The following is a 25,069-nucleotide window of genomic DNA, read 5'->3' as shown; positions in this document are numbered from 1 at the left end:
CACTTGCAGAAAACTCCTGAAAAACTCAAGATATTTTCAGAAGGAGCTGCATGTGTGAACGCAAACAGCCAGATTTTTCTTTCGGACTTCACCCGGAGTTTCTCCTGCCAGGCCCCTAGTATTTTTTCCACAGTGAGCTTATGTGAGAACACAGCAGGATATTCTCCGGAGAATTCAGCTTGAGCCAATGGGAGGGGTGGTGGTGATATTTCTATACTGTTTACATGGAGTCAGTGCATTAGCTGTCCCCCCTCGACCGCTACGATCTCTGTCCATGTAAATTAACCGCTGTATTATGTTTTCTGTTTGTCAATGTTGCTTTCCACTCTTTCGATGATATTGTGATTCGTCTGGACCACACATAGCATTGATATGAAGGCAAATATTCTCATTATAGCATCTTTTTTTTTCACGTCTGGCATCTTACCTCGGGAGACCACCTGCCCCCCTGACAGGGATAGTGTCCCGTTGTGAGGAGCATTATGTGAACAGCCAGGTCAGGAGAATATCCGGAGCAGTCCCCCTGAAATGATCTAGATATTTTCAGGAGTGCGTGAAAATGGATTATGTATAAAATATGTACAGTTGTCTTTTGGGAGACCTGATTTAAATCTAAAATATAAGCTGTTACAGTATGTCTGATATATAGGCCCAGTATATCAACCCTATACATTCAGCAAACAACTGAACAGTTTAATTTCCATATGCTTGCTGATGGTCTGATACACATCAACATCTGAAGTGATCCTCTACTTTGATGTGAATAAAGACATGTTTTGTAAGTTCTGAGCAATAGTCCAACCCGCGCAAAGAAGAGGAAAAAAAATAACTTTCCTTTGAATTTTATGTAAAAGAACAGAACATGAGTCCAGTTATGTGCTCCACCAATGTGCCATTCGGCTGAAATAAAAATAACTTCTTAATGGAGAGACAAGGGCCTGAAATATTATGCTGCCCTGATGGAACAGCCAGCCAGACAGACACACACATTTCACACAAACACACACTCCTTAAATCCATTATGGCTCTAGACTTCAAAGCTGATATTGGTTGTTTTTTTAGCATTCCCTGAAAATGGAGAGGGTTTCTCCGTGTTTGCTCAGTAAATTTAATACCTGGTGTAATGTGCACTGCTCCCCCTCCCTGCTCGTCCTAAGTGCAAACGCCTCTCAATATTTTTCCTCCATTTATTCCTACCTGGAACTGTGTTTGTGTTTCTCCTTTGCGCTCGTGATTATGTTTGAATCCGACTGTCAGGGGCTTATGTCTCTGTCTCTTTTGTTTTTCAGGTGGGATCTTCGAACGAACAGATGGACCCGTTTCGCTTGTTAGCGCCGAGGAGCTTGCCTTTAAATTTGCTGTTAATAACATAAACAGAAACAGGACTTTGTTGCCAAACACAACACTAACATATGACATACAGAGGATTAATATCTACGACAGTTTTGAGGCGTCAAAAAAAGGTGAGTGGCTTTTTTTTGTGTGTTTATTCAAGGGAGGAAGACGAGAATCTGGTCAGTCAAAAACGACCAAATGTCTATCGTGATAATTATCCTGTAATCTGTTCATTCCAAAGTCTCCTCCTCTTGCTCTTCTCCAGCTTGTGACCAGCTGTCTTTAGGTGTGGTTGCAATATTCGGGCCCTCACATAGTTCATCGTCGAATGCAGTGCAGTCCATCTGCAATGCGTTGGAAGTGCCACACATCCAGGTGCGGTGGAAACATCATCCCATGGACAACAGGGACAGCTTTTATGCCAATTTATACCCGGACTACTCCTCGCTAAGCTATGCTATCTTGGACCTGGTGCAGTTTCTCAAATGGAAGACAGCCACTGTCGTATACGACGACAGCACAGGTATCATTTCCCTGCATGCGCTTAAACACAGAGCACATGGTTCAAAGAAGAAAAAAAAAGGGTGTCTTAGCCATTGCCTCGTTTTGTGCTGTTACTCTTCTTTAGGTCTTATCAGACTTCAGGAGCTGATCATGGCCCCGTCAAGGTACAACATACGGCTAAAGATCCGTCAGCTTCCCCTCGACTCAGAGGACACGAGGCCCCTGCTCAAAGAAATGAAGAGGAGCCGCGAGTTCCGCATCATCTTCGACTGCAGTCACCACATGGCTGCACAGATTCTCAAACAGGTGAGTTCAGGAGAGCTAATTAAGCAACAGTGAAATTTTGACATCTGACAGTGCAGGATTTTGACTTGTCACTGCCTAGTTGCTGGATAAAAATGCAGAATCTGTAGCGAGGGACACGATTTAGATGTCATAAGCGTTCTGGTTTCTGTTTGTAGTCCGAGTGGCATTGTCCAATTACATTTTAAGCTGGAGAAAAACATCCATGAAGAGAGACATCAAGGCAGAATGCATCAGTAATAATTCAATCATAACAGATTGGCCAATAACAAACAAACATGTTTTTATCCAACAATCTGGTTGTCTCCTCACTCGTCTTTCTTGTCTTACTGGTTGTAGTTTAAACAGCGTCCACTGGATGGATTCTGTTGTAGTTGTCTTAATACAGAAAAGGATGTACAAATTCTAATTTACTTTGAAAACAGTAGCAACACATTTCCCCGTTGCATTGTGGGTGACTTTGACTCTAATACACATCCAACAAACAGAAATGCTTGTTTCATTATCCAAATAGTACATTCATGTGTTTGATATAAATGATTGTCAGTGAACACAGCGCTGTCAGCTTGATGCACAGAGCGCAGATTGTGTAGGTGGTCCGATGCTCAGAGATGTCAGGAACAGGCTGGTGGACCCCCCTCCCCCCCCTCCCCCCATTCAGTTTGCTGTCAGCTTCTGTTAACATGTTTACTGAATGCATCATCATCTCCACCCAAGTTATTTAAATAAATCAAAGTCCTCCCAAGTTACTGAGATCTAAGGTGACATGTATCTGCTCATGGCCACTCTGCACCACTCGCACCAAGGCTTCAGTGTCCTCTGGAGAGACGACGAAAGAGACGCTTTTGAGGCAAAAATGCTTCAGTCAGTCCCCTTACGTGACAGATGGAGTTGTCGCTACAGTACAAACCAAAGATTATAAAAGAGGGAAGATAGGTGATATGAATGATGCCTCTCACTCAAAAAAAAACCTTCCTGCTTTTCTGACTGCAATACAATAAGATGTACGGTAAGATATGATAGGTTAGAATACAATGGGTCATGATAGCATACGATAAGAAAGGATACGATACGATACACTGTATAGTCCTCTTGGTAAAATTTGCCTTGGACTCCAATGCTGCACACATTGAGCTGTAGACTCAGCAAATTAAAAAAAACAATATAAAAGAACAATCTACATGTTAACAGAGAAGCATATGTCATGAAAACCACAAACAAGATATTTTACACATCACGTTATATTGCAAAAGATCTTATGCAGTGGAACGTAGATGTGGGCTTGTAATAAAAAGATCATTTTGTTGTTCACATACTGTATATTGCTCTGGCCTGTGTAGCAGTGTGTACCAGCCCCACTCTGACATCTCTCCACTAATGCATGTCCACAGGTCCTGTTTGTGCATGTGTGTGATTCGGGCCTATGTGTGTAAGAAGCATGTCTCTCGATAACAGAGCGTAAAACAGAATTCCCTCAGTGACTAATAAACTATATAAAAAAAATTAACTGAACAATGCTCATCGCAGCACTCGTATCAAAAGCCAAAGTTCACACACTCATATACTTGTATTCTCAGACCACTTGACTGAAATATATACTATACTTACATTTTAGAGGCTTGAAGGCAGAATGTGAGGCATTTTCTCGAAAATTAGAAACATACTACAGATAAAGCTAAAATATACAACAGAACACCCCAGAATCTGCTCAACTCTGTCCCTTTAAATACTCCAGCGTTCAAAATGATCATCCCTCTGTGATAGTCATCTAAATGTACTTTCTTACTACAGGAAGATGGTTGACTATTCCTTAAATTTTAGCAGAAGGGTCAAGATTAACCGGCACATTAAAACAAACAGGGTCAGATTAACACACTGCTTCTTCTACAGCTCAACAAAAAAGGCTCCATGCTCAGGAAAAGAGTAGACAGAAGAAGCATGAAATACATAAATGTCATGCTCATAAAAGGAAAGACTTGGTGCAACTATTTCAAGTTCAATCTCACCTCTGACGCTCTGCTTTACATCTTCAGAATATTCAGTGTGTCATGCCCTGATTTGCACGATATGTGCACGCCGTCTCCACTCTGACAATTTCACCTGCATGTAACATGCTTCTGTCAGGTTACGTTCCCTCTCAGGGTGGACAGCAGAAAATAGGACACGCGTCCCCGGTGTGTCTGTGTACATTTTGTTCTCATGTGTGTTTTCTTTTTTTGTCATTTGTGCAGTGACCCTGCTGTGATGTGGGGAAAAAACAGCATATGGAGGTTTATGAAGGACCGTTATTTTTGACAGAAATACATCGCGTCATAATGCTAATTTATCCTCAGCAGTGTATTTTATTTTACCTATGATGTTCATCATGCCCCTGTTTTTATGTCCATTCTGTTCATTTGCATGTGAGTCACAGGTGTCCTTATTATAAAGCACTTTTAATGAAATGTGCTTTTCAAAATAAGAGTTTAGGAATAAAATTGGCATTCAAATTTCTGAAAATTAACAAAAGCTCCATCCCACAAAAGGAAATACGACAAGTTTCAATGTCATGTATTTGACTTAATGGAGGATTGTATTTGCCTCCACATAAGCGTGGCTTCTTATTTACATAACCTTGGCTTTTTTTTCCCCCAACAACAGATGGTGCAATTTAATGGGCAGCACAGCCGCCATAAGAATGTGCTGCCTTTGAATGTAGAGTGAGTGAAACAAGTGGTGGCGATGGAGCTTGCGCATATGAGGCAAAGATTGCCGAGCTTTTTTGATTGACGGCCCCTCTTCTCTGCCGGGATAACGTCATGTGCCCTGAAGCCATTGCAAACCATTTAAATGCATAGAAAAAGCATCAAGTGCTATTGCTGTTCTGTAAGTCGGTGGACCACATACGGTGCAGAAATCCCAACAAGGAAAGCAGAAACTCCATGCGATGAACAGAGTTTCACTCAATAGGCTCATTAAAAGCTGGCACAAGGCGTTTGTGCATCTCTTAAGCATTGTGTACTCGGACTATGCTGTTGATTTTAAAATGACTGTTTCTCTCTCCTGCTTCTATTCATTCCAATCTTTCTCTGTGTCTCTGTATCGTTGCAGGCCCAGACCATGGGGATGATGACAGAGTATTACCACTATATCTTCACCACTCTGGTAATGTACTTTGCTTGTTAATGCAAATAGAGGCTCGTTTGTTCTCATCTCCCCACCGCTCTGGGTTTTTGATGAATAGTGGCTAATTGCCAATGGGCTTTGGATCCGGTCCATAATATCAATTTTGTTTGACAAGCTGGAGGCATAATAGAGTCTTCAGCCGGCTGTAGTAAACACTCGGCTTCATCGTAAAGTCAACACAAGTCTTTGAGGTGGCAGCTTTAAAGACACAACAGCTTGAGATTTAAAACTGAGAGTGACTTCCAAGTTTGAAAAAGACTTAAATTCCCCGGAGAGCTTTTAAATATACCACGCCACCGAGGCGTGCAAATTGACGATGTCACTCCTGGTCTACCATCAAAGTGAGATTCTGTGGTGTTAGACAATGTTTTCTACAAGGAGTTGTGATTACTGGATATCTTCTTTCTTACATTGAAGCTGTTCAAATTTGAGAATAAAGCACATGTTAACTATATGTCCTTTTATGGGAGTATTTAAGTATACAGTTAAAATAAATGTGATACAGTATTTTGAAAGTGGATAGAATTTGGAGGAAAAAAAAGGAAAAGTAATCCAACTGCAAAATGAGACCGATGAATCTAACCTCACATAACCCTGAAATTCAATTAAAGGCTTTTAATTGGAATTCATTAACCGCTGATTCAAGTTATACTTACATCAATAAAAACATGACAAATATCCTCTAATGTATCCCAATAAATGAAACAGGAAACAACCCTAAATTAAGTCTACTAAGACCAATTTCTTGAATTTTCAGGGCTCAAAGTTTTTGTTTCGGTGTCAGGCATGCTTAATGCAGCCTGGGTATCTTACAGTTTTACTCCCATCTTGAACATTTTCAGCTCCCACTCTGCAGAAATGATCTTCTCTGACTAACACAAGCAGCCCCAGCAGGGGAGCCGCTGCTGCTCTTCACTGAGACATTCGCTATCTGGTGACAAACAGACTGAATGGGAGTGAATACCAGCATGATCTGTGCTGTTCCTTTCACTCTCTGTTATTGTCTCTGCTTCTGCCTCACTTGTGCACACACACGCACTCGCTGTCTCTCCGGACTCGGCCGGTCTGTTGTCATAATGTGATATGACACTGAAGGTTCAGGCGTGATGTGTGTCATCTTTTCACGCTCAACAGCGTGGCAATGGCATTGGTCTGCCATGCTTCATGTTTGTGTAGCACGTCTATTGCTTTAATGGAGGAAAACAAAGTCCTTTACTCCCTTTCTTTGCCAGTGCGCTGGTTCATGCGTGTCAATTTGAGATCGGATGGAACAGAAAATATTTACTAAAGGATCAACTTTATTTGACACAATTTTCTGCAACAATATTTTCCACATGATGGCAGGATATCTGTATAGAATCAACAGTGGGGTATCTTTCTAACGCTGCTGTCATATTGATAGACACACCATTAAAGAGATTACACCTGGCGGCTTGATTTGATCCAAAATGATGAATACTTGTGCGGTGTACATGGCGATACAATTTCCTCTCGATGGAATCCACTGATGTCTGTGTTTTATCTTCCGAGGTGAGGTGAAATGCCGACTTATTAGAGCGTGAAAAGGCAACAGCCGAGTGGTGTGGGGTAATAACTTCCTTGTCCTTTGAAATGAGTCTGTCATAGCTCCCCGCCTCGCAGTAGCTATCTCTGAGCCACCTAAAGCTAAGAACTTTGTTGTGTTTACCTCCTCCAAACCACTTCTGTATGCGCTCAGCATGTTCTCAGGGTAAAGATTTCAGTGTAATGCCGTCGTAGGATTATGTTGATTTTGCGTAATAGATGTGTGCACAAGGCAGTGCTGCGAGAAAAAAAAAAGTGAACTTATAATTGGAACAAGTCGCCTCGCTGACATCCCAAAAAAATACCGTGATATAAATGAGGATGTCACAAAAGATGAATTATATCCGTACAAACAAATCTGTCCCAGTTAGTTTGTATTCTTAGCTTCAAAGCTTTGGAAAAACTTGTAACCTGATCTAGTTTTTCCGAGCAATTTCTGAATGTCATGAAGAACAACAGAGATTTACTTTGATCTCTGTTCATAAAAGAGAGTACTGTACTGCATTCTGGTGGGAAAGAGAAGAAGAAAAAAAAAAGAGGAGAGATATCTCAGTGACTGGCGGCAACCATTCTTTAGTAAGTGTCTTACACGCTCTCATTCCCGCAGCACTAACCCCACAGGGTGCTAATGAAATATCTATGTTCATCCAAATGTCTTTTCTAAGCCCCCTGGCCCATTCCACCACGACATGTGTCAACATGTGACTTCACACTTCAGCTACAATGGCTGCCCTAGAAATTACAGCCGCTCAAATTGAATTGCTTTTTTTGCTTGGAAGTTGCCAAGGGAATGCGAGTGTTGAATTATTTATGCAATCCAACAGAACTGATCTTTTTTTTTTCTTGTAGTTAAATTTTTTCCAAGCTACAAACAGTAATTATAACATCCCAAAATAACACATTTGCGCCTACAGTGTAAAGTTTCTTAAACATAAACATCATTTAGAAAGACAAAATGCTAAAAGCTTGTACTTTGCATGGTATAATTCATTATTATGCAGGTACAAACCAAAACAATAACAATTTGTCAATTCTAAAAGGATTTACCGGGAGAAAGTGACTCTGCCGCCTGAGCTTTTTAGATTGCATTTATTACTCAAACAATGCTACAGACACAACACTTAAATCTCCTGTTTTGACATTGAAAATTACTGCACCTCTCGTCCTTTTTACTTTATTCTGTCTTAATGTAGTGCATGTTTAATCTGCATCATTGTGTTTTCATCTGAGCAGAAAGCCTCTAGTATAAAAACAAATATGCTCATTGCCGGCAGACTTATTGAGAATCCATCCTTCATTACTGTTGTCTCTCAAAAAGGACCTGATGGCCATCGACCTGGAACCATATCGCTTCTGTGGGGTCAACATGACCGGCTTCCGCATCCTCAATGTGGAAAATCCCCTGGTCGCATCCATCGTGGAGAAATGGTCGCTGGAGAGGCAGCTACCTCCTAAACCGGGCTCAGGCCTGCTTGAGGGCATCATGACGGTATGTTTTATTACGTGTGTTGGACCAATTAAAGTAAGGCATCACAATGCCAAGATACAGGGACCACATTTATCTATCTGTCTCTCTAATCTCTCAACCATGGCATCTTCTTATGAAAGGCTTTTCACTTTAACCGTAACTTTAACCTCAGTAATTATTTTCAACTTACATTGATCTCTCATCTTGTACTCCTTCAGATTTTTACAAACTCAGTTATTCATACTGTGGCTCATATATGAATACTGTATCAAGCATGACATTAGTATTGAGAGGTTCATCTCACACCTAAATATTTAATTGGGAAGATACATATTTTAAGTGATTTTAAAAGTGCTATGACCATTGGCACTTAATAAGGGATGTGCACATTTAGTCGACAAAGCGGTAAAATGTCATCACCCTCTATTCGGCACTGGAATAACTAGTTACTACTTTTATATACATTATTAACATTTTTGCCAGTATGCACAAACTACAATGCAGCCACCTGCTACAAGCCTGGGCTGTAGCCATAGACTGGTGTTAGCTCCGAGTTATGGGCCTGCTCTCCCCGCTCTACTAACAACGATGTGAACAAGCACAATTTTACTGTATGTCATCACTGTTTTCTGATTGTTTTATTACCTTTGGCTAGTGAGCTAGTCTAATTTAAAATTTACATGAAACACACTAGGAAACCAGTTGGCGAGTAAAATCATTAGTTTCAGCCAGTATGAAAAGCTATTGTCCCGGGATCATATGCAACCCCCGTTTCCCATAAATAGTCATGGCTCTTGTGTTGAAAGTTCAGTACTGATTAGACATATTGAACCCATGTAGGTAAAGAGGGGGGCTGAGAAAAGACGTATCTGGCATCAAGCTAATTCTTTGTTCAATCTCATCAAATGAGCAAAATGAGCTGTGATCCCTGAACATTAATGAGTGTAGAGAAGAAAAATGCCATCTCAGAAAATTCAGAAAAATCCTTGTTCTGGCATGTTGTTGGGTCAGATATTGGCAAGAATAGCTCAGCTCTACAGGTGATCCATTATGCTTTCAATCGTACAGATGGGGATGATGTAATGGCTTGGAGAACATTCATGGAGCCATTTCACACCAATTATTCTTCCAACGAGCGAGTCTCCCTAATCATTGTTTCTGACCAGGTGCATCCCTTTACAGCCAATCTGTTTCGAATGCATAGTTTGCTATGGATAATGCTTCACTGTCTCAATATGTTTCTCTGTGATAGCTCCTCTGATTTACTCCAATGGTGCACACAGTCTACAAATTAAACCCAACATAGCCCATTTGATAAAGACAGAGCAATGTGTTACAAGCAATAATCTAGACACTTCATTATGTCATAAAGACACACTTTAAGGATTCCAGCATTGCTGACTCCATACTTTTGGGCTCTTCTGCAGGATTATTCATACTGTGTACTAGTTTTATCAATACATGAATGTAGAGTGAGAAATACATGCTCATCATTTCACAGGTGTTAATGGATGGTAAGAAGTGTGCCAGAAATGGGCTCCATTTATATCACCCAGACTTAAAACTAATTGCTGGCTGGTGATGAAGGTCCAACCCATGTTGTAAATTATGACCCTATATTTACCAAATTCAGGAGGATCCTTTTTAGTCCATTCTTTTGTGAATGCCAGATGTCTGTTAATGTTCCAGTCCCAACTAATGATGATTGGAAATTACAATTGCAAAGCCCCCATTCATCTCCTCATCTAAATCAATGATGCAACATGTGCCAAAAGGAAATTTACAGTCACAGTTAGTAATTATGCTAATGCCAAAGCACAGGCTAACCACAGACTTCAACAGACCTTCTACGCTCAATATAAATGAATTAAGAGGTTTTGTACTCTATAAACCAGTATAAAGTAAGTTAATAAAAATATCTGATGTGGTTTGAAGCCACTTAATGCATGAGTGTTATATATAAACAAGACAAACCAGCAATTGTTTTGAATTATCGGTTCAAAACACAAAATGTGCTGAAACTGGCTTAAAACTTTAGGATTAGGGATGCAAAGCTTTTCTCAAATGTATCTACGTAGCCAGGTTATATGATCTGGAATTTGGTATCTTTCCTTTAGGTGCCTCAAACTTCAAATCTTGAGTATTCCCTAAGAGCAATCTGAATGAGCTGGAAAAATATTGTAACAGTCAGGAGGTTAGATTGATGGGGAAACTATTTTTGTCTTTCCACAGGCATCAGCTGAAATAATGTTCACCCCTTATTCCAGACAGATGCAGCTCTGACCTATGACGCGGTCCACATTGTGTCCGTCTCATACCAGCACGCTCCACAGATGACGGTGAACTCGCTGCAGTGCCACCGCCACAAACCCTGGAGATTCGGAGGACGCTTCATGAGCTTCATCAAAGAGGTGAAGGGGCACCTTTGGCCTGTCGCTATGGAATGGTATTAGGGCATATCGGGGGTGAACAACAACATAAGGAGTGGAGTGAGGGTTGTGCGGGCGAGAGGGACTTAGATATTTACACAGCAAATCAATCATATCCACATACAACGCCAAGCAAGCCTTGATAGACACATCAAAGCAGCATTGTTGTCAGCTTGATAAAATCCCTGTTTTCATAACCTATTTTCCAGAAAGCACGTACTGTAACCTTTTGAAAGAACAACTAGTGTAATCGGCTGTTATTTAATCTAACATGAGAGCCTGACAGTGTCTCAGAATACACAAACAAGGCTGTGAAGAAATAGCAGATAAAGGGTGTGCAGATACGCCTGTTTGTTTCTTTATCGTTCAAACAACAAAATTATTTGTTTTAGTAATAGGTGTGGTTCAGAAATGTTAAAAATAGCTGGAATTCCATTTGTTTCCCCTCTTATAATCATAATTAATAATTATTCTAAAATTAAAATGTTAACCTCCTGGATCTAATGCACTGCACTGGCACAGGCTTTGCCCTCTAACCATGTTCCCTCCCCGGTGGTAACTGCCCAATACATTTGCATATTCCCACAGAGCAATCTGAATGATGGTTGTGGGGGGGGGGCTGTCCACATAAAAGGGCAGAACTAAACCTCTTCCCTTAACCACTTTTCATTAGCAAAATGGATGACAACTTCTGTTCTGTACCCTTGCCTTTGTCCAATGCTACGTTGCCATGGTTGACCATCCATGCAAAAGCTTGTTAGCATCATTTGGGACTAGTTCCAAGTTTGCTTTGTGCCAAACTTGGGTTTATTGTTCAGCAATATATTTTCTAAACACATGTGGGACTTTGATGTGAAGAGAGAAAGATTACCAAAAATATGAGGCTCTAGGGTCAAAGTCAGATTTGGCTACCATTGTTGCTTGGGTTGCCACCTTCAAATGTCCCAAAAACATAATCCCTTTATCATACTGTGCCATTGCTTGGCTGACACTTTGCTTCCAATAAGATAGCTATAGGTTAGCAGGTTCCATCACATATTATAGGTCCATTGAAACTTAACCTAAGTGTATAGATAGTAAAGAGTGTACACATGTGGTCCATCAGGTTGATTAGAGAGAACCCAGGGTGACCCCAAACTCATTGTATAAGTGGCTATTCCCCTTCCTGTCTTGGGTACCAGAATGTGGTGTAGGCTAACTGATGGCCTGACTTGCAGCCAAGTTAAGTGCCAAAGAGGGGCAGGATCTGAGCGCTAAAGGAGAAATAGTATAACCTTCTGTTCCCCCCCTAAAGCATCTGCTTTGAAAGAAAGCTTTAGTGAGTGGGAGGTTTCTAAAAGCCACAGCTTGTGGCTCCTCCAAGGGTTGTCTCCAGCAGGCAGCGTCTTTGTAAAATAAAAGCCAGTTTTTTCTTATATGGCAGCAAACTTTTTTTTTTTTATCCAATGTTCAAAGACAGCCCAAATATTAGGGGTCCAAACTACAGCCCTGCTGGAACACTTCTCCTGTACTTGGAGACTTGAACTACAGTGTCTAACAATTTATTTCTACTGACCAATCTAAAAGAAAAACCTCATTACTGTATCCCTATCGTGAGTGTAATGCTGTTTTAAACCATTCACTTCCTATGAATGTGTTCTGCAATCTGATGGTACATACTACAATGTTTCTCAGCTGTACATCCTCGTCTGGCACAACATCCATGAGCTCTTGTGAATGAGTTCTGGCAACAACGTATGCATGTCTGCCAAATGTGCAAACACAGTATCATAAAGACTTGAAGCATTCCAACACACCGCAAACAACGTCGACTGTGTGTGAGGTACATACTGTATGAGTCAGTTTAAAGAGTGAGCAGCGTCAGCAATCTAACAAGTTGTCCCATTTGAATCTTGACTAAAGCCACTGAAATCTTATTACATTGTCCTTACACACACATACTGCGGTGTTCTGTTATACAAACACTTACTCAGGCCTGATTTACACTCTCTTCAAGACAGGCGTCTGATATGTTCTGAAGGTCGAATTGGCCCTCTGGATGTGATGTGGCTCAGGCGTTCATGTCACTCTCTGAATTAAAGCTGTTTGAACATGCCACCCACCTCGGTGGCGATGGGCCAGATGGAATGAGGTGTGAGGGGGTTTGGAAAAGGAGAGCGCCACAAATTTCTCCTTGAAGCTCCGATCTCCGCTGGCAAGCTTCAGGGGAGACAGATGCAAACTACAGCCTGAGAGGTTGTCACAGTCTGGATTTTACATATCAGCTAGGTGCTGCAAAATGACACACAGGGATTGATTACGCCATTGTAACAGGACTTATTATAGAATAAGTGCCTTCATCTTATTGTGACTGACGGCTGACTTACGACTCACACCAGACAGAAGAGTCAATAAATAAGATAAAAACATATCTTGGCATGGTATCTAAGAAAAACATTCCTCCCAAAATAGCTGATCATGCCATATAGTACAAATACTTCATTAAACACCGGTTTCAATCAGATACAGGAAAAAAAAAAAAAAAAGTGCAAATTAAGCAGCTACCTACATTAGTGAAAGTATGAGAACACGGGCGTGTCAAAAACTGCTTTGTGTTTGCTCATAAACAGGCCTGTAGAGGACGTGGCGGGGATCAGGGAATCATTAGAAGGGGCAGTTTGTGTTGTCCCCCCCTCATGGGGAATATGGGGAATTAAACAAAAGGAGATGGTTGTTAATTAACTCCACAGTCAGGAAGGGGGGGCAAATGCATTGGAGGCATTGAGATGTAAAATGCAATTTCAAAAAGGAAATGCTGCCTCGTGTGTGTATGGGGGGGATGGTTACGCTTTTATTCTGAATTATTAAGGGTGTGGTTTTTGTTGTGCGTATGCAGCTATTGCTCTTTTATGTGTATTTGCTTGTTATTTCTGTCTTCTTGTAATGTCTACCACATATTTTGTTACACACATTACATAGGTAAAGGCCAATTAGTGTCACCAAATTTTGGGTTAACTTAACACTATGATGAAATGGTAACTACAGCCCAGACATTAACATAATCAAGAAGATCATTTCCATAGCATGATTTGTACTGACGCAGTGTTCTAGTTCACCAGAAAAGGTTTCTAATGTTAAACTTAATTAATAATTGTGTTCGAATAATGTAAATATGCAGATGTGTTTTCTTCCAGTCTCACTGGGATGGCTTGACGGGGAGACTGTCATTCAACAAGACGACCGGCCTGCGCACAGACTTCGACCTGGACATCATAAGTCTGAAAGAGGAAGGACTTGAAAAGGTAACGTTTGTCTTCGCTTTCATTGCTTTCTTTGTTTAGATGTAATAATAAAAGCAGTTTTGCAGTGCATCATTGAAGCAGATACTCTGTGATGACTGAACCTTGAAAATAATTTGAATGCTGTATTGATTTCATTAAATACGTTTTGAGACCCCACCCCACCCCCACTCGATGCGCAGCTGATAGTGCAAACTTGACAGTATCATTTACCTCCTAACAAGGAAGCAAATTGGCTGTTTCAACATAAGCATAAGTTAGTGGATCATAAAGCAAATTGGATTAGGGTACACATTAGGGTGTTAATTGCAGCCTCTCCTAATGATAATTTGAGGTGATGCCCAAAATGCTGTTTGGTGGTAATGAGCTGTATAAACATGTTTTCGAAAAAAAAAAAGAAGGGGGGGGGGGGGGCTAAAAGGTTGGTAATGAAGAACTTATTTTATTATACTGGAAGGCAAAGCCCCCTCTGGACTATAACAGCTTTCCTCTACTAGAGGGCTTTCATACATTATGAATACATCAAATAGGGATAAGTCCCATTATGACTTCCTCAAGTACTCCCTAAAGGCTCAACACTATATAATAGCAGGCGCTTTCCAGCTGTAACCCCTCTGTTCACCAATGGAGCTTGCAACACTGCTGCTTTGTCTCTTCTTCTTTTTTTCCCCCCACTGGCATCTTGTCTTTCATGCGGTCAATTAAGATGAAGTGCAGCCTATTGCAAAAGTATTTGAAGACATATTAGCTTCCTCTCATTGTGACGCCGACAAATCCTACACTCGAGCATGTAAACGTTGATCCTTCAGCGTGCCGCGGATTGCTGGATTCCCTTTTTTTTCCTCTCTCCCTTTTCTTGTATATCCGTGGAATCGGCTTTAACTGCTTGAGCTGGTTAAGATGTGGACTTTTTTTTGCGCTAATCCATTGTAATTGAATATTAGCCGAAGTTTGAGCTCGTTCTGGAATCACGGTATAACAGGTTTCTCGGGGTGACACTTTCAGTCAATGGCGGCATGTTCAGGAGTCTGAAATGCACGCCATGCTCTCCGTGAGGCTGCATGAGTAAGTAACTTTTGGTTGAAGTCTTGTGCTAATCATGTTTAATGAATTGAGCTAATTGTAATTGGGTCCAATTAAACAGAATCTTGCAAAGCCGAAAGCATTCGCAGATATTTTTAAATCCCTCTCCTGGAGTTCTCTTTGGTTGTGTGACAAGCTGTTACTAATGTGCTTTTCAAATGAGAGCATATGCCTGTCTCGGAATCAGGCAGGGAGGACATTTACAGAAGTTTTCATGCTTTTTGTGTGTATGTGTGTGTGTGTGTTTAGAGGGGGGTCGTGTCTGTCTCTGAATAGATCCACATCAAGCAGAAACCCCTGTGAATATTAAAATGTGTGTGTCGGCTGTAATAGAGAAGGCAGGAGGGATGGGAGGAGGATTTAGCGGAGGGCCTGACTTGCGAACAGAGATTGTTACCGACAGCCACAGGACTATTTGTGCTAATGATATGTTCCAGAGTGTGTCTGTACAATATGCAGAGCTTTTTTCGCCTGAAGGCTCCTCGCATGCATAACTCCTTTTATTTGTTCAAATCTCTTGGCTGATCTCGCTGAGACTGCGGAGAAAAATGACTTAAACAATGAAATCCAACTGACAAACCTGTATCGTCAGGGAAATTAAATGCAACTTGCTTGCAATACTTTCATAACGTTGTGTTTATTTTTAGCTCTGTAGTTTAACCCCATATACCTATTTTTCATGAGCATTATGAAAAAAAAGACAATTTTTTTTTGTATTTTCTGACGCTAAGGAGTTAAACTGAAGCTTTTCTTTCTTTCAACTTTCTCTTCCATCTGTTGTCATATTGAGTTTAAAGACGATTGAAAGTGATACAGGAGGTTTACGTCTTTTGTAAACAGTTTTTCTATATGAGGATCAGACATCTTCTCATCTGTTGTTACCATACCATATTTTTAAAACTTCAGTAAGATGCTAGTGTAAATCAGTCGATATAGATACCTTTTTTGATACCACAGCAACAAAAATACAAGTGCTAGGTGCCCAATAGTGGATAATTTAATGTTTTTGTGACCAAAACAATGCAAGCAGAGTGTTCTGTGTCTGTTGGTGTGCTGTGACCCCCACACTCCTGCACACTGCCTAAACTGCACAGATACGTTGACAAAGGTTGGCTACCAAATTTCTATCTACTGTAGACCCGACTTATAGTGTCTACACCTGCATGGCGATGCCGATGTGGACGATTCTGCATTGATGCACTGATCATCGAGGATTGGGTACGGACGTTGACTGTAGATCTTCCATCCGCAGCTGGACCTATATAATGAAATCATTTTGGTTTACAATATAAAGACATTAACGTTGACATTGATTTCTAAATGAACTTTCCAAAAGAAGAAAAAAAGTTCAAATCTGAGTGTTTGCTGTTTTTGATGAAAAAGTAGCCATGTGCAGTAGAAAATTGAGGATGCAATCCATCGTGAGGCATCGTGATATCGACAGGAGAGTCATAATCGAATCGAATCGTGAGTCAAGTGAAGATGCACAGACCTATTAGATAGTGCTCTCTCTTTTGCTCGCGGCTTTTGGTTGAAAATATGACTGACGATCATGAGGTTTTTTTTAAAGCTACAATACTTTGATACTATGATCATTAAAATTGCTGAGATTTTTCAAAAAGTGCTGAAGCTTTGAACATTTTGAAAACCTTACATAGGACTATGTCTATTGTTTAAACATTTAACATATATCAAATGATTTCAGTCATCTGTCATATTTGATTTCTTTCCACACATCAACTCAGCTACCATCTTGTCTTCCAAAAAAAACAACCCTGCCTGCTGGTATAAAGGTGACTCATCCCATCTTCTAATGCTGCCGGAGATGTGTTCAACCTGGCACTAATGTGGGAGACTGGTCGGTGTGGGGAATGTGTGGGGGGTCACAGCCCACCAACAGACGCAGAACACTCAGCAACACACTTTTCTTTTTTATATCTTGCTCAGGTCGGGAAGTGGAGTGCATCCGGAGGTCTTAACATCACAGAGGCGCCGAAGCGAAAAGGCATGAACATCACAGATTCCCTGGCTAACCGCTCCCTGGTCGTCACCACCATCCTGGTAGGTCACTTGTAGCCTGGTGTGAAGATGTCCTCACCTTCTGGCCTCTGTTTTCTTCTTTATATGATACACCCAAGTTCAAGCTTCACTCTTGTTTATTGAGCGCTCTAGCAGTGATACTCATTTTAGAGTAGAGACAAAAATGTCAGCCAAATTAATAACAATAAAATGCAGCATTGAGGAAGTGTTTGTATTTCTCATCCCTGTGATGTACACAAGATATTTCCAGTTTCTAAACAAAGCTCTAAAATATCATAGACATCCTGTTAGGTAAAGTTCTGTGTTATGACTGACTGTTCACTAAACCCAGAGATCACATCGCTCAGCAACTGTAACTGGACATAGCTAGCCCGTCCAGCATTGGACTCCCCAACATTTTGTAATGGTGTGAATGGGTCTACTATAGCAACACTGGCTTTAAATGGAACTTAGTGGCTTGTGGTCACATAGGAATCATGTGAATTTTCTGGCATACAGGAAGTGCACAGACATAGTGACGGAGGAAAAAGAGAAGGCTGTTAGGGATACAATAACTATTATTGTTTTAACAAGAAAAAAAAGCTTGCCCAATGTGTGAAGTCACTTGGGCTATAGTAGTGTCAAGTTAGTGGTTCTCTCCTCATTGCATTTGGGGAAATTTTCCCTTCAACAATGTAAACTTTTTCACCAATATTTGTGAAGTCAAATTAGGAGCACCTGGATAAAAGTATAACATTTGAAAACCAGCTAGAAATCAGAAGCCTCCTATACTGTCAGTTACTGTAAAAATCAAGGACCTTCATGCTTCAAATATCCGTTTATATTGACTGCACATGTATGCTGTGCAGGAGTCGTGACAGGTTAAGCAACTGAGGAGGCAATGAATTAGCTAACAGACAATTATCAGTGTCAGATGCCACAGAAGTGACATCACCATTTTTTAAAGCAGGAATGATGGAGGGGGGGGGGGAGAATAATAAGCAGTGAGGGACAGTGAAATGTTTCCCTGAATGCATTAATTACATGTACAGATATGTACTGTATAATACCCCCCCCCCCCCCACACACACACACATCACATTCATTTGTAGATTCCTGGTTACATGTACTTAACACTGTCACTGGATGTCGGCATTTGTCGGTGCTGACACAGACGTCCCCCTGCGGAGTCTTTCAGAGCAGATACACAAGCTACAAAGATAAACACTATCATCATGCCTATGTTGGACGCCAAGGCTGTAATGATGACAAGTGAGGTCAAGGCAGAACATAATTAATGCCTATCAGGCATCATCTCTGTTAATTCTGTCTCAAAGGGGAGAAATGGAACAAGGATTTAAGTGGTGTGATGTTGAACCACTGCACTGCAAAGTGCCACTATTTGCTGAGTGATGTTAATGTGGATGAGTTTCTCTTGAGTTGTTCAAGTGTTTCAAATATTTTCAAGTTTCCAAATATTTTTAAGATGATTTTTTTTCCGCCCATAAAGTGCGTTTGACTATATCTGACATGTTCCTTCATTTGCAATTTCATTTGGAATCATTAGTTTAAGATGATAAAAACCGCCTACTTCCCCATCACAGAAGAGAGTTTCAACTTTAATATCAATCTCCCCTCTTAGTGTAATGGCATTGCATCAAACTGATTCCAGTGATGCATGAACGAGACGTCTGACAGCTTTATCGTGATAACTTTGTTGAGGAGATTAAGGCGCCCCTTAATGTGTTTTCCTACTTACATTAATTGTTTGCACTCCATTGCCTGCGATGTCTCTGTGCAAGCCCACCTCCCTCCCCGTTTCTGTTATGCACGCCCATGCTGCGACAGCGAGGGGAGAACTGGAATAAACACTTTGATTTGAGTCCAAACCTTGGGGAATAGAAAGAATTGGGAGGCTGGAAACAGATGGTAATGACTTTTTCCCTTAACATGCAAACTTTTTGATCAAGTTAATTGGACAACTTGAGCAAAGTTTGTGGCTAAGCACTTTCTCCCTGAATGCTTTGTCATCAAGTATTCATAACTTAGAATTCATTTAAAGGGCCACCCTGCATTGTAATGTCCAAGTGGCTTCAATTCTACATTGCAAACAATTAAAGTTAAATTAAAGATGTTGATCTTTAACGCTATTTTCTACCAGTAAATTCATGTTAGATGGTAGACTTAAATTTGAATACCTCTGGCCACATTAACACCCTTGCACAACCTCAATGCACTAATGCCAATGTCATGAAATACCTTACATTCACACATGCCTCAGTAGCAACATGGGATTAAATACTTTGCCAAAATATACATTGTCATGTAGGGCAGTGATTCTCAACCTCAGGCTCCCAACACGCAGGAGAGATCATTTTTCTCCAGATGGTTGTTGAGAAAAAAAATGGCAGAAGTGATTAAAACATCATATGACCTGCACTATGGAAGCGATTAGTGATCAAAATTCAAATGATAGAGCTAATTTGAAAATTCAAATGCATTAACAGAAATGCTTTTTAATTTTCTGAATATGAGTGTATTGTTTGACTCAAAAATAAAATTATGATTAATTTATCAAATTTGAATTTTAGTTTTCAACTTCAAAAATGCACATTCTTTGACTAAATTAAAATGAAGAAAATTACATTTGCTTTATCATTTTCAAAAAATGCCCCACTAAATTTGTATCATAATTCAAATGAAAAAGCTCATTTTAAAATGAAAAAACAGTAAAAGAAACAGGTTTTAATTTTCAGATTATAGGTGCATTATTTGACCTATATTTAAAATGAATATTAAGTCATCCAGTTTGCATTATACTTTTACTCTCTATGTATGCATATTGTATGACATAATTCAAATGAAAACAAAAATGTCTTTGGCTTTTCGTTTTCAAACTTGCCGTGCTAAAAAGTGATCATAATTCAAACCAACTCGAAAACGAAATGGCAAAGTGGACGTCACACCAGTGACTTGACTTGTCTTAGGACTGTGGCTACTGTGAAATAGCCGTTGTTGGCGTTTATAGTATTGTCAATGGCTGCATGGGTTGCTGCTGTAAGCCTTGTCCTTCTTTATATATTTTTACCCTAAGTAAGACCATAAACTATGAATTTTTAATATTTCTTTGCTTTATAAATTTCATAAGGAGCATCATCAGGTTTTTTTTCTTGGGGGTTGTGACCAGAAAAGGTTGAACACCACCGATGAAGAGTGAAGGAGTCAGAGATTGAACCGCCAACATACCGCCATTTGTGAACGACCCTGCTCTACCTTTAAGCCACATTATCCACTTTTTTGTGAGAACTAATGAATATCTCTCCCCTATATGGTCTTACTGTGATTTAAACTGGCCTTTCACCTATGCAAACAGTGTATATATGTCCTCATGCGACCAGTACACAGTTTTTTTTTTTTTTTTTCTTCACCATTTCCACCCTCGCCGCCTCCACTTTCCCACCATGAAAAACAATTTCCTGAGGGAATAAAGACGACTGTGACTGCCTATTTTCTACACTTTGACCGTATCTATTTACTTAGTGGACGAAAAAAAAACAGACAAATGCAAGGGGTCACCTTCAATAGAGAATCAATTACTGTGCTCGCGAGATCAGTTTGTAAATTATACATCTGGCTATTGCCGGCAATAAATTGCATTACAGCCGCTGCATAAATGGACCAACATGGTTTGAAATACACAGCAGGATCTGCGAGTCTATCTGGAAGGGGAATGGTAACAGGCACTTAATAAAGGAAATCATTTATGAGCTATTCTGTGTTAGTCATTGTCACTGCAGGCATCAGCTCTGTCGCTCTCCGCTGGAGGTTGGTGTCAATTGATGGAGGAAACGATGTGGGCATGTTCCATTTCACTGCCACATTCTGTTCCTAATCAAGCTTTTATACAGACCAAATTATAAGCAGCCAGGCAGGACATTACAGGCCAGTAAAAGGTGTCAGCTACCTGACCATAAAATCAACAGACCTGTGCACCACCAGCTATATTGGTCAACATGCAGCAGTATGGGGTTTTGCTAGCTTGACATTGCAGGAAATTAAATATTATTTAAATTCCTTCTGTGGTACACAATAGCAAAAGCTTTACATCTTATAAGACCTTCCCTTACATTACAGTCCTAAATTAGCTCACGTCTCCTTTCTTTAATACATCAATGTAGGAAAAACCTCAGCCTTCTCTCATAATTTAACACTCCCTGTATCCGCACACTAAACTGGAATCTGCTGTCACTGCCTGTTAAATGCAACAGCGACTCATCAGCTCAGATCACTTTGCTTCAATTAGATGCACGGGCTGAAACAAATTGAAAAAGCTGACCTCACCATTGCTTTTCATTTGATTCTTTTGGGTCTGTGCAGGAGGAGCCATATGTCATGCTTAAGAAGTCTGACAAGGCGCTGGTTGGGAACGACCGCTTCGAAGGATTCTGCATCGACTTGCTCAAAGAGCTGGCCAACATCCTGGGCTTCACGTATGAGATCCGCCTGGTGCCTGATGGGAAGTACGGCTCCCAGGATGAGAAGGGCCAGTGGAACGGCATGATCAGGGAACTTATCGAACATGTAAGTTTTACCTTGTATGTTTCTCAGTTTGCCATTTTGGAAAAATAAGCTTATTTGCATTCCTGAAGAACAGAAGATCAATATCACTCCATGTAGTCAGGTGAGCTTACCCCAGTCATAAAGTCCTGTAGGATTTTCATCTCTTCTGTGGAGTCGTTTGGAATTATAGCTTTCTTACAGCCTAAAGAAATCATAGTGTAACAAATATCTAGTTGCTTAAGATTTTTGACCAATCTTGTGAAAAGCCACCTTTGGCCATCCCTCTGGACACGCCCGTGGCCTACGATGAACTCTTGAAAATCATGTTAGTAAGGGACACCACTGGAACTGCTAGATACTGTATGGCAAGCAGTTTCTATGGAAATAAAATAAAATTGACAAATATTACTTATGCATTGATTAAAAAAAAAAAAAAAAAAAACTTATGAAGAAAGCCAGGGTAGCTGTCCCCTCTGTTCTCAGAATATATGCTACACTAAGCTAATTTCTTGCTAGCTGCAGCTGCATATTTCATTTACAAAGAAGAGTGATTTTAATCTTCTCATGTAAATCCAAGCAAGAAAGCAATTGGGCGTATTTCAAAACGCATCAGTCTTTTTCATTAAGGCTCTCTACAATTAAGCAGCTTCATCCACAGAAGAAGTGCTTTATATGACGAGGCAGACTTCCAAAAGCATGCCATTGAACTGACTTGCAGGTTATGTCCTCTGCGTTGGCAGTGATAGAGTTATGATTGAGTACGAGTCGGGATGAGCCTGCGAAGCTGTCAGTTACATTTATGACACAATTATGCCAAGGTTGCCTAAAAGTTACAAGTGTGTCCATGCCATTCAGTGAGACAAACCACTTCCCTCAGCTGGATAAGCCAGAGGTGTTAGACGAGCATGCTGCACGGAAGATACTGCAAGCGTGCAGGAGAAAACAAAGGCAATCATCTTAGTGAAGCATATAGTGAGCAATCGCAGCTGTCTGTGTCAAACTCAAAGCCACAGCGACCATGAAACAGCCTCCCATCCAAGTGATGGTGGCAATTCTCCGCTGGCATTTCATAAGTGTCCCTGTCAGTGCTCTCTCTTTGTCCTCAGCCCCATCGGGTCAGCGCTGTACTCAGCTGAAAACTTGTAATAGCTTAAGTGGCATTTAGTGCAGGGAATCGTATGGCAGGAGTCAATGGCTTGGTGCTGAAAGGGTTGGGAAAGGTGGGCTCCCACTGCAGCACTTTATTTCTCCATCCAAGCTTTTTGCGAGATCCATGCTAATAACAATAACCTTGAGGGGAACAAATGGATTACTAAAGGCAGCGAATGCTGGCACGAAATGGAGATGCATGACTCCGGCATTTAACAGCACATGGCTCTTTGTATCCGTCGGTTCTTTGATTTAAAGGGAGAGTTTGTGCAGGTGGCCACAGAGAGTCTTTCTCATTATCGTACTGCCAAACAGGAGCAAAAAAAAAGAGTGTTGTGGTTTGTCACATAAGGTTTACATGTGTTTTGTGAAGAAGTAACATCTGGTGATTGAGACCTTTAGACTGAGCTGACTGTGAATATTAATGGAGGCTGCTGAACACACACACACACACACACACACACACACACACACACATTTTCAATCCGCAGATAAATACGCTCAAAGAAAGCTTTTCATTTTAGAATGTACATATTTATATTTTAGCCTCGTTCCTTTAAGCTGTATAATACTTTTAGAAATAGCTGCAGAAGTGCAGATTAGAATCTGTACTTATTGCTTTTACTGCTCCTTATCGCATGACCAAGGACGCATGACTTTTACTTTGTGGATTTTTAGCCGGCTCTATTTTGTGGTCTGGTGCTTTCCCCTACTTCTGCGGGTACGGATAAGCTGATCGTGATTCAGCAGACCTGAAACATAAACTTTAAGACAAGCTTAAGAGATCTGACCCTGGAATGATATGAGAGGTCGGTATATGGCTACAAATTTCCTGAGAGTAAACCTCAAACTGCTGCACTTTGTTCACTGAGGTGACACTTTTAAGCTGAATTATTTCCCATCTCAAGGAACTGCAGTTGTTGTTTTTTCACCCTATTTCTATTCTATATGCTACAAAATACTATTTAGGAAAAGTTTGCAACAGTTTCCTGGGGATCAGTGCCTTTACTTAAAAAGGGTCAGAGAGTTAGATAGACTGTGGTAGAAAACAGGAAAAACAAATGTGCTTGTAGTTGATAAAATGGTGCTGAAATATGAGACTTTTGCATCCACACTATAAGCGCAGTAAGTGCAACCTAATTAGTCACTTACCTAACATAATATTTCTTTTTTAACAGCTGTATGCCATCATTTATCTCTGCAGAGTATCAGTTTTGACACAGAAATGTACGTTGTGAGATCATTTCTTTTGCCTTTCTTGCATACTTTTTATTATGCAAACTCCTCATGTTGATGAGAAACTGATGTTTGTGAATGAGAAACGGCGATGTTGCCAAGTGCTACGATTTATTGCCTTGCAACATACAGCCCTTTATTTTCCTCTGTGTAGTAACAAAGCTCCACAGTGCCAAAGGGCATTGTTTGGAAGGTGCTAAATGATGCAACGGGGCCTTGTTAAACTTGATTTAGTCACAATAGATGATCACTTTAATCACGCTGTGATGCAAATGTTAATGGCGTGCTTAACACATCATTTATATCTGTCATGGCAATTAATAAGTGCTTTGACAGATACACCGGAAGGTTGTACTGAGCCCAGACGTAGAATATGTCTGAATGGGGGGGCTATTCTTTTTGGTAATTGAGGAAATCACATAACCGCAAGTGGATGGACAAGTGTGATTTTGATTTTGATTTTGATCCGAGACAGCAGGGTGACCTGCTGGCGAGAGAGGCTGACCCAAAGCTGTGAGGGCAAAAGTTCAACTGCCTCAGCAGCAAATGTGTCTTTCCAGTCTGTAAGAGCCCGTCCCCCGTCCCCCTGTGAGTAAATCACAGTTCCAGGCCACAATGCTCCGCATGCACTGCTTATGCAAAGCAACTACATCTTGATTGCATTGCATATGCTTCATCATTAGCCCTTTGTATATTCGATATCAGACTTCATTGTGTAAGGTTCAGCCTTATCTGTACTGTTGTGCGCGGAAGTGTCACACTGTGCACTGATTCCCTCGCCATGGGTTTTGTAAATGCACGTTCAAGCGGCCAATCAGACACTTTTATATTCCCTCATCTTCCCTTTAGCAAAAATATGAATGAATATTTGATCAACTGCAGAGTTAAGCAAAGTGTGCTATTGAAACTGGTTTACACAGAGAAAGAAACGGCTCTTCTATCTGCTCTACATGTTTCTAAAAAGATCAATCATCGTA

General features: G+C 40.6%; 1 protein-coding gene across 1 annotated transcript in view; it reads left to right on the top strand.

Moving 5' to 3' along the window:
• The window catches only part of grik3 (glutamate ionotropic receptor kainate type subunit 3), a 102,536-nt gene that overhangs the window by 56,464 nt on the left and 21,003 nt on the right, over positions 1 to 25,069 (top strand). Inside the window, exons 2-10 of the mRNA XM_061050167.1 lie at positions 1,290 to 1,463; positions 1,601 to 1,858; positions 1,964 to 2,145; positions 5,233 to 5,286; positions 8,189 to 8,359; positions 10,606 to 10,749; positions 13,941 to 14,048; positions 17,076 to 17,189; positions 21,525 to 21,728. Of these exons, the coding sequence (XP_060906150.1) occupies positions 1,290 to 1,463; positions 1,601 to 1,858; positions 1,964 to 2,145; positions 5,233 to 5,286; positions 8,189 to 8,359; positions 10,606 to 10,749; positions 13,941 to 14,048; positions 17,076 to 17,189; positions 21,525 to 21,728 (1,409 nt within the window). The remainder of the gene's footprint in view (positions 1 to 1,289; positions 1,464 to 1,600; positions 1,859 to 1,963; positions 2,146 to 5,232; positions 5,287 to 8,188; positions 8,360 to 10,605; positions 10,750 to 13,940; positions 14,049 to 17,075; positions 17,190 to 21,524; positions 21,729 to 25,069) is intronic.

The sequence above is a fragment of the Labrus mixtus genome, chromosome 11 (genome assembly GCF_963584025.1).
Source record: "Labrus mixtus chromosome 11, fLabMix1.1, whole genome shotgun sequence".
NCBI lineage: Eukaryota > Metazoa > Chordata > Actinopteri > Labriformes > Labridae > Labrus > Labrus mixtus.
This window is presented reverse-complemented; position numbering and strand designations above follow the sequence as displayed.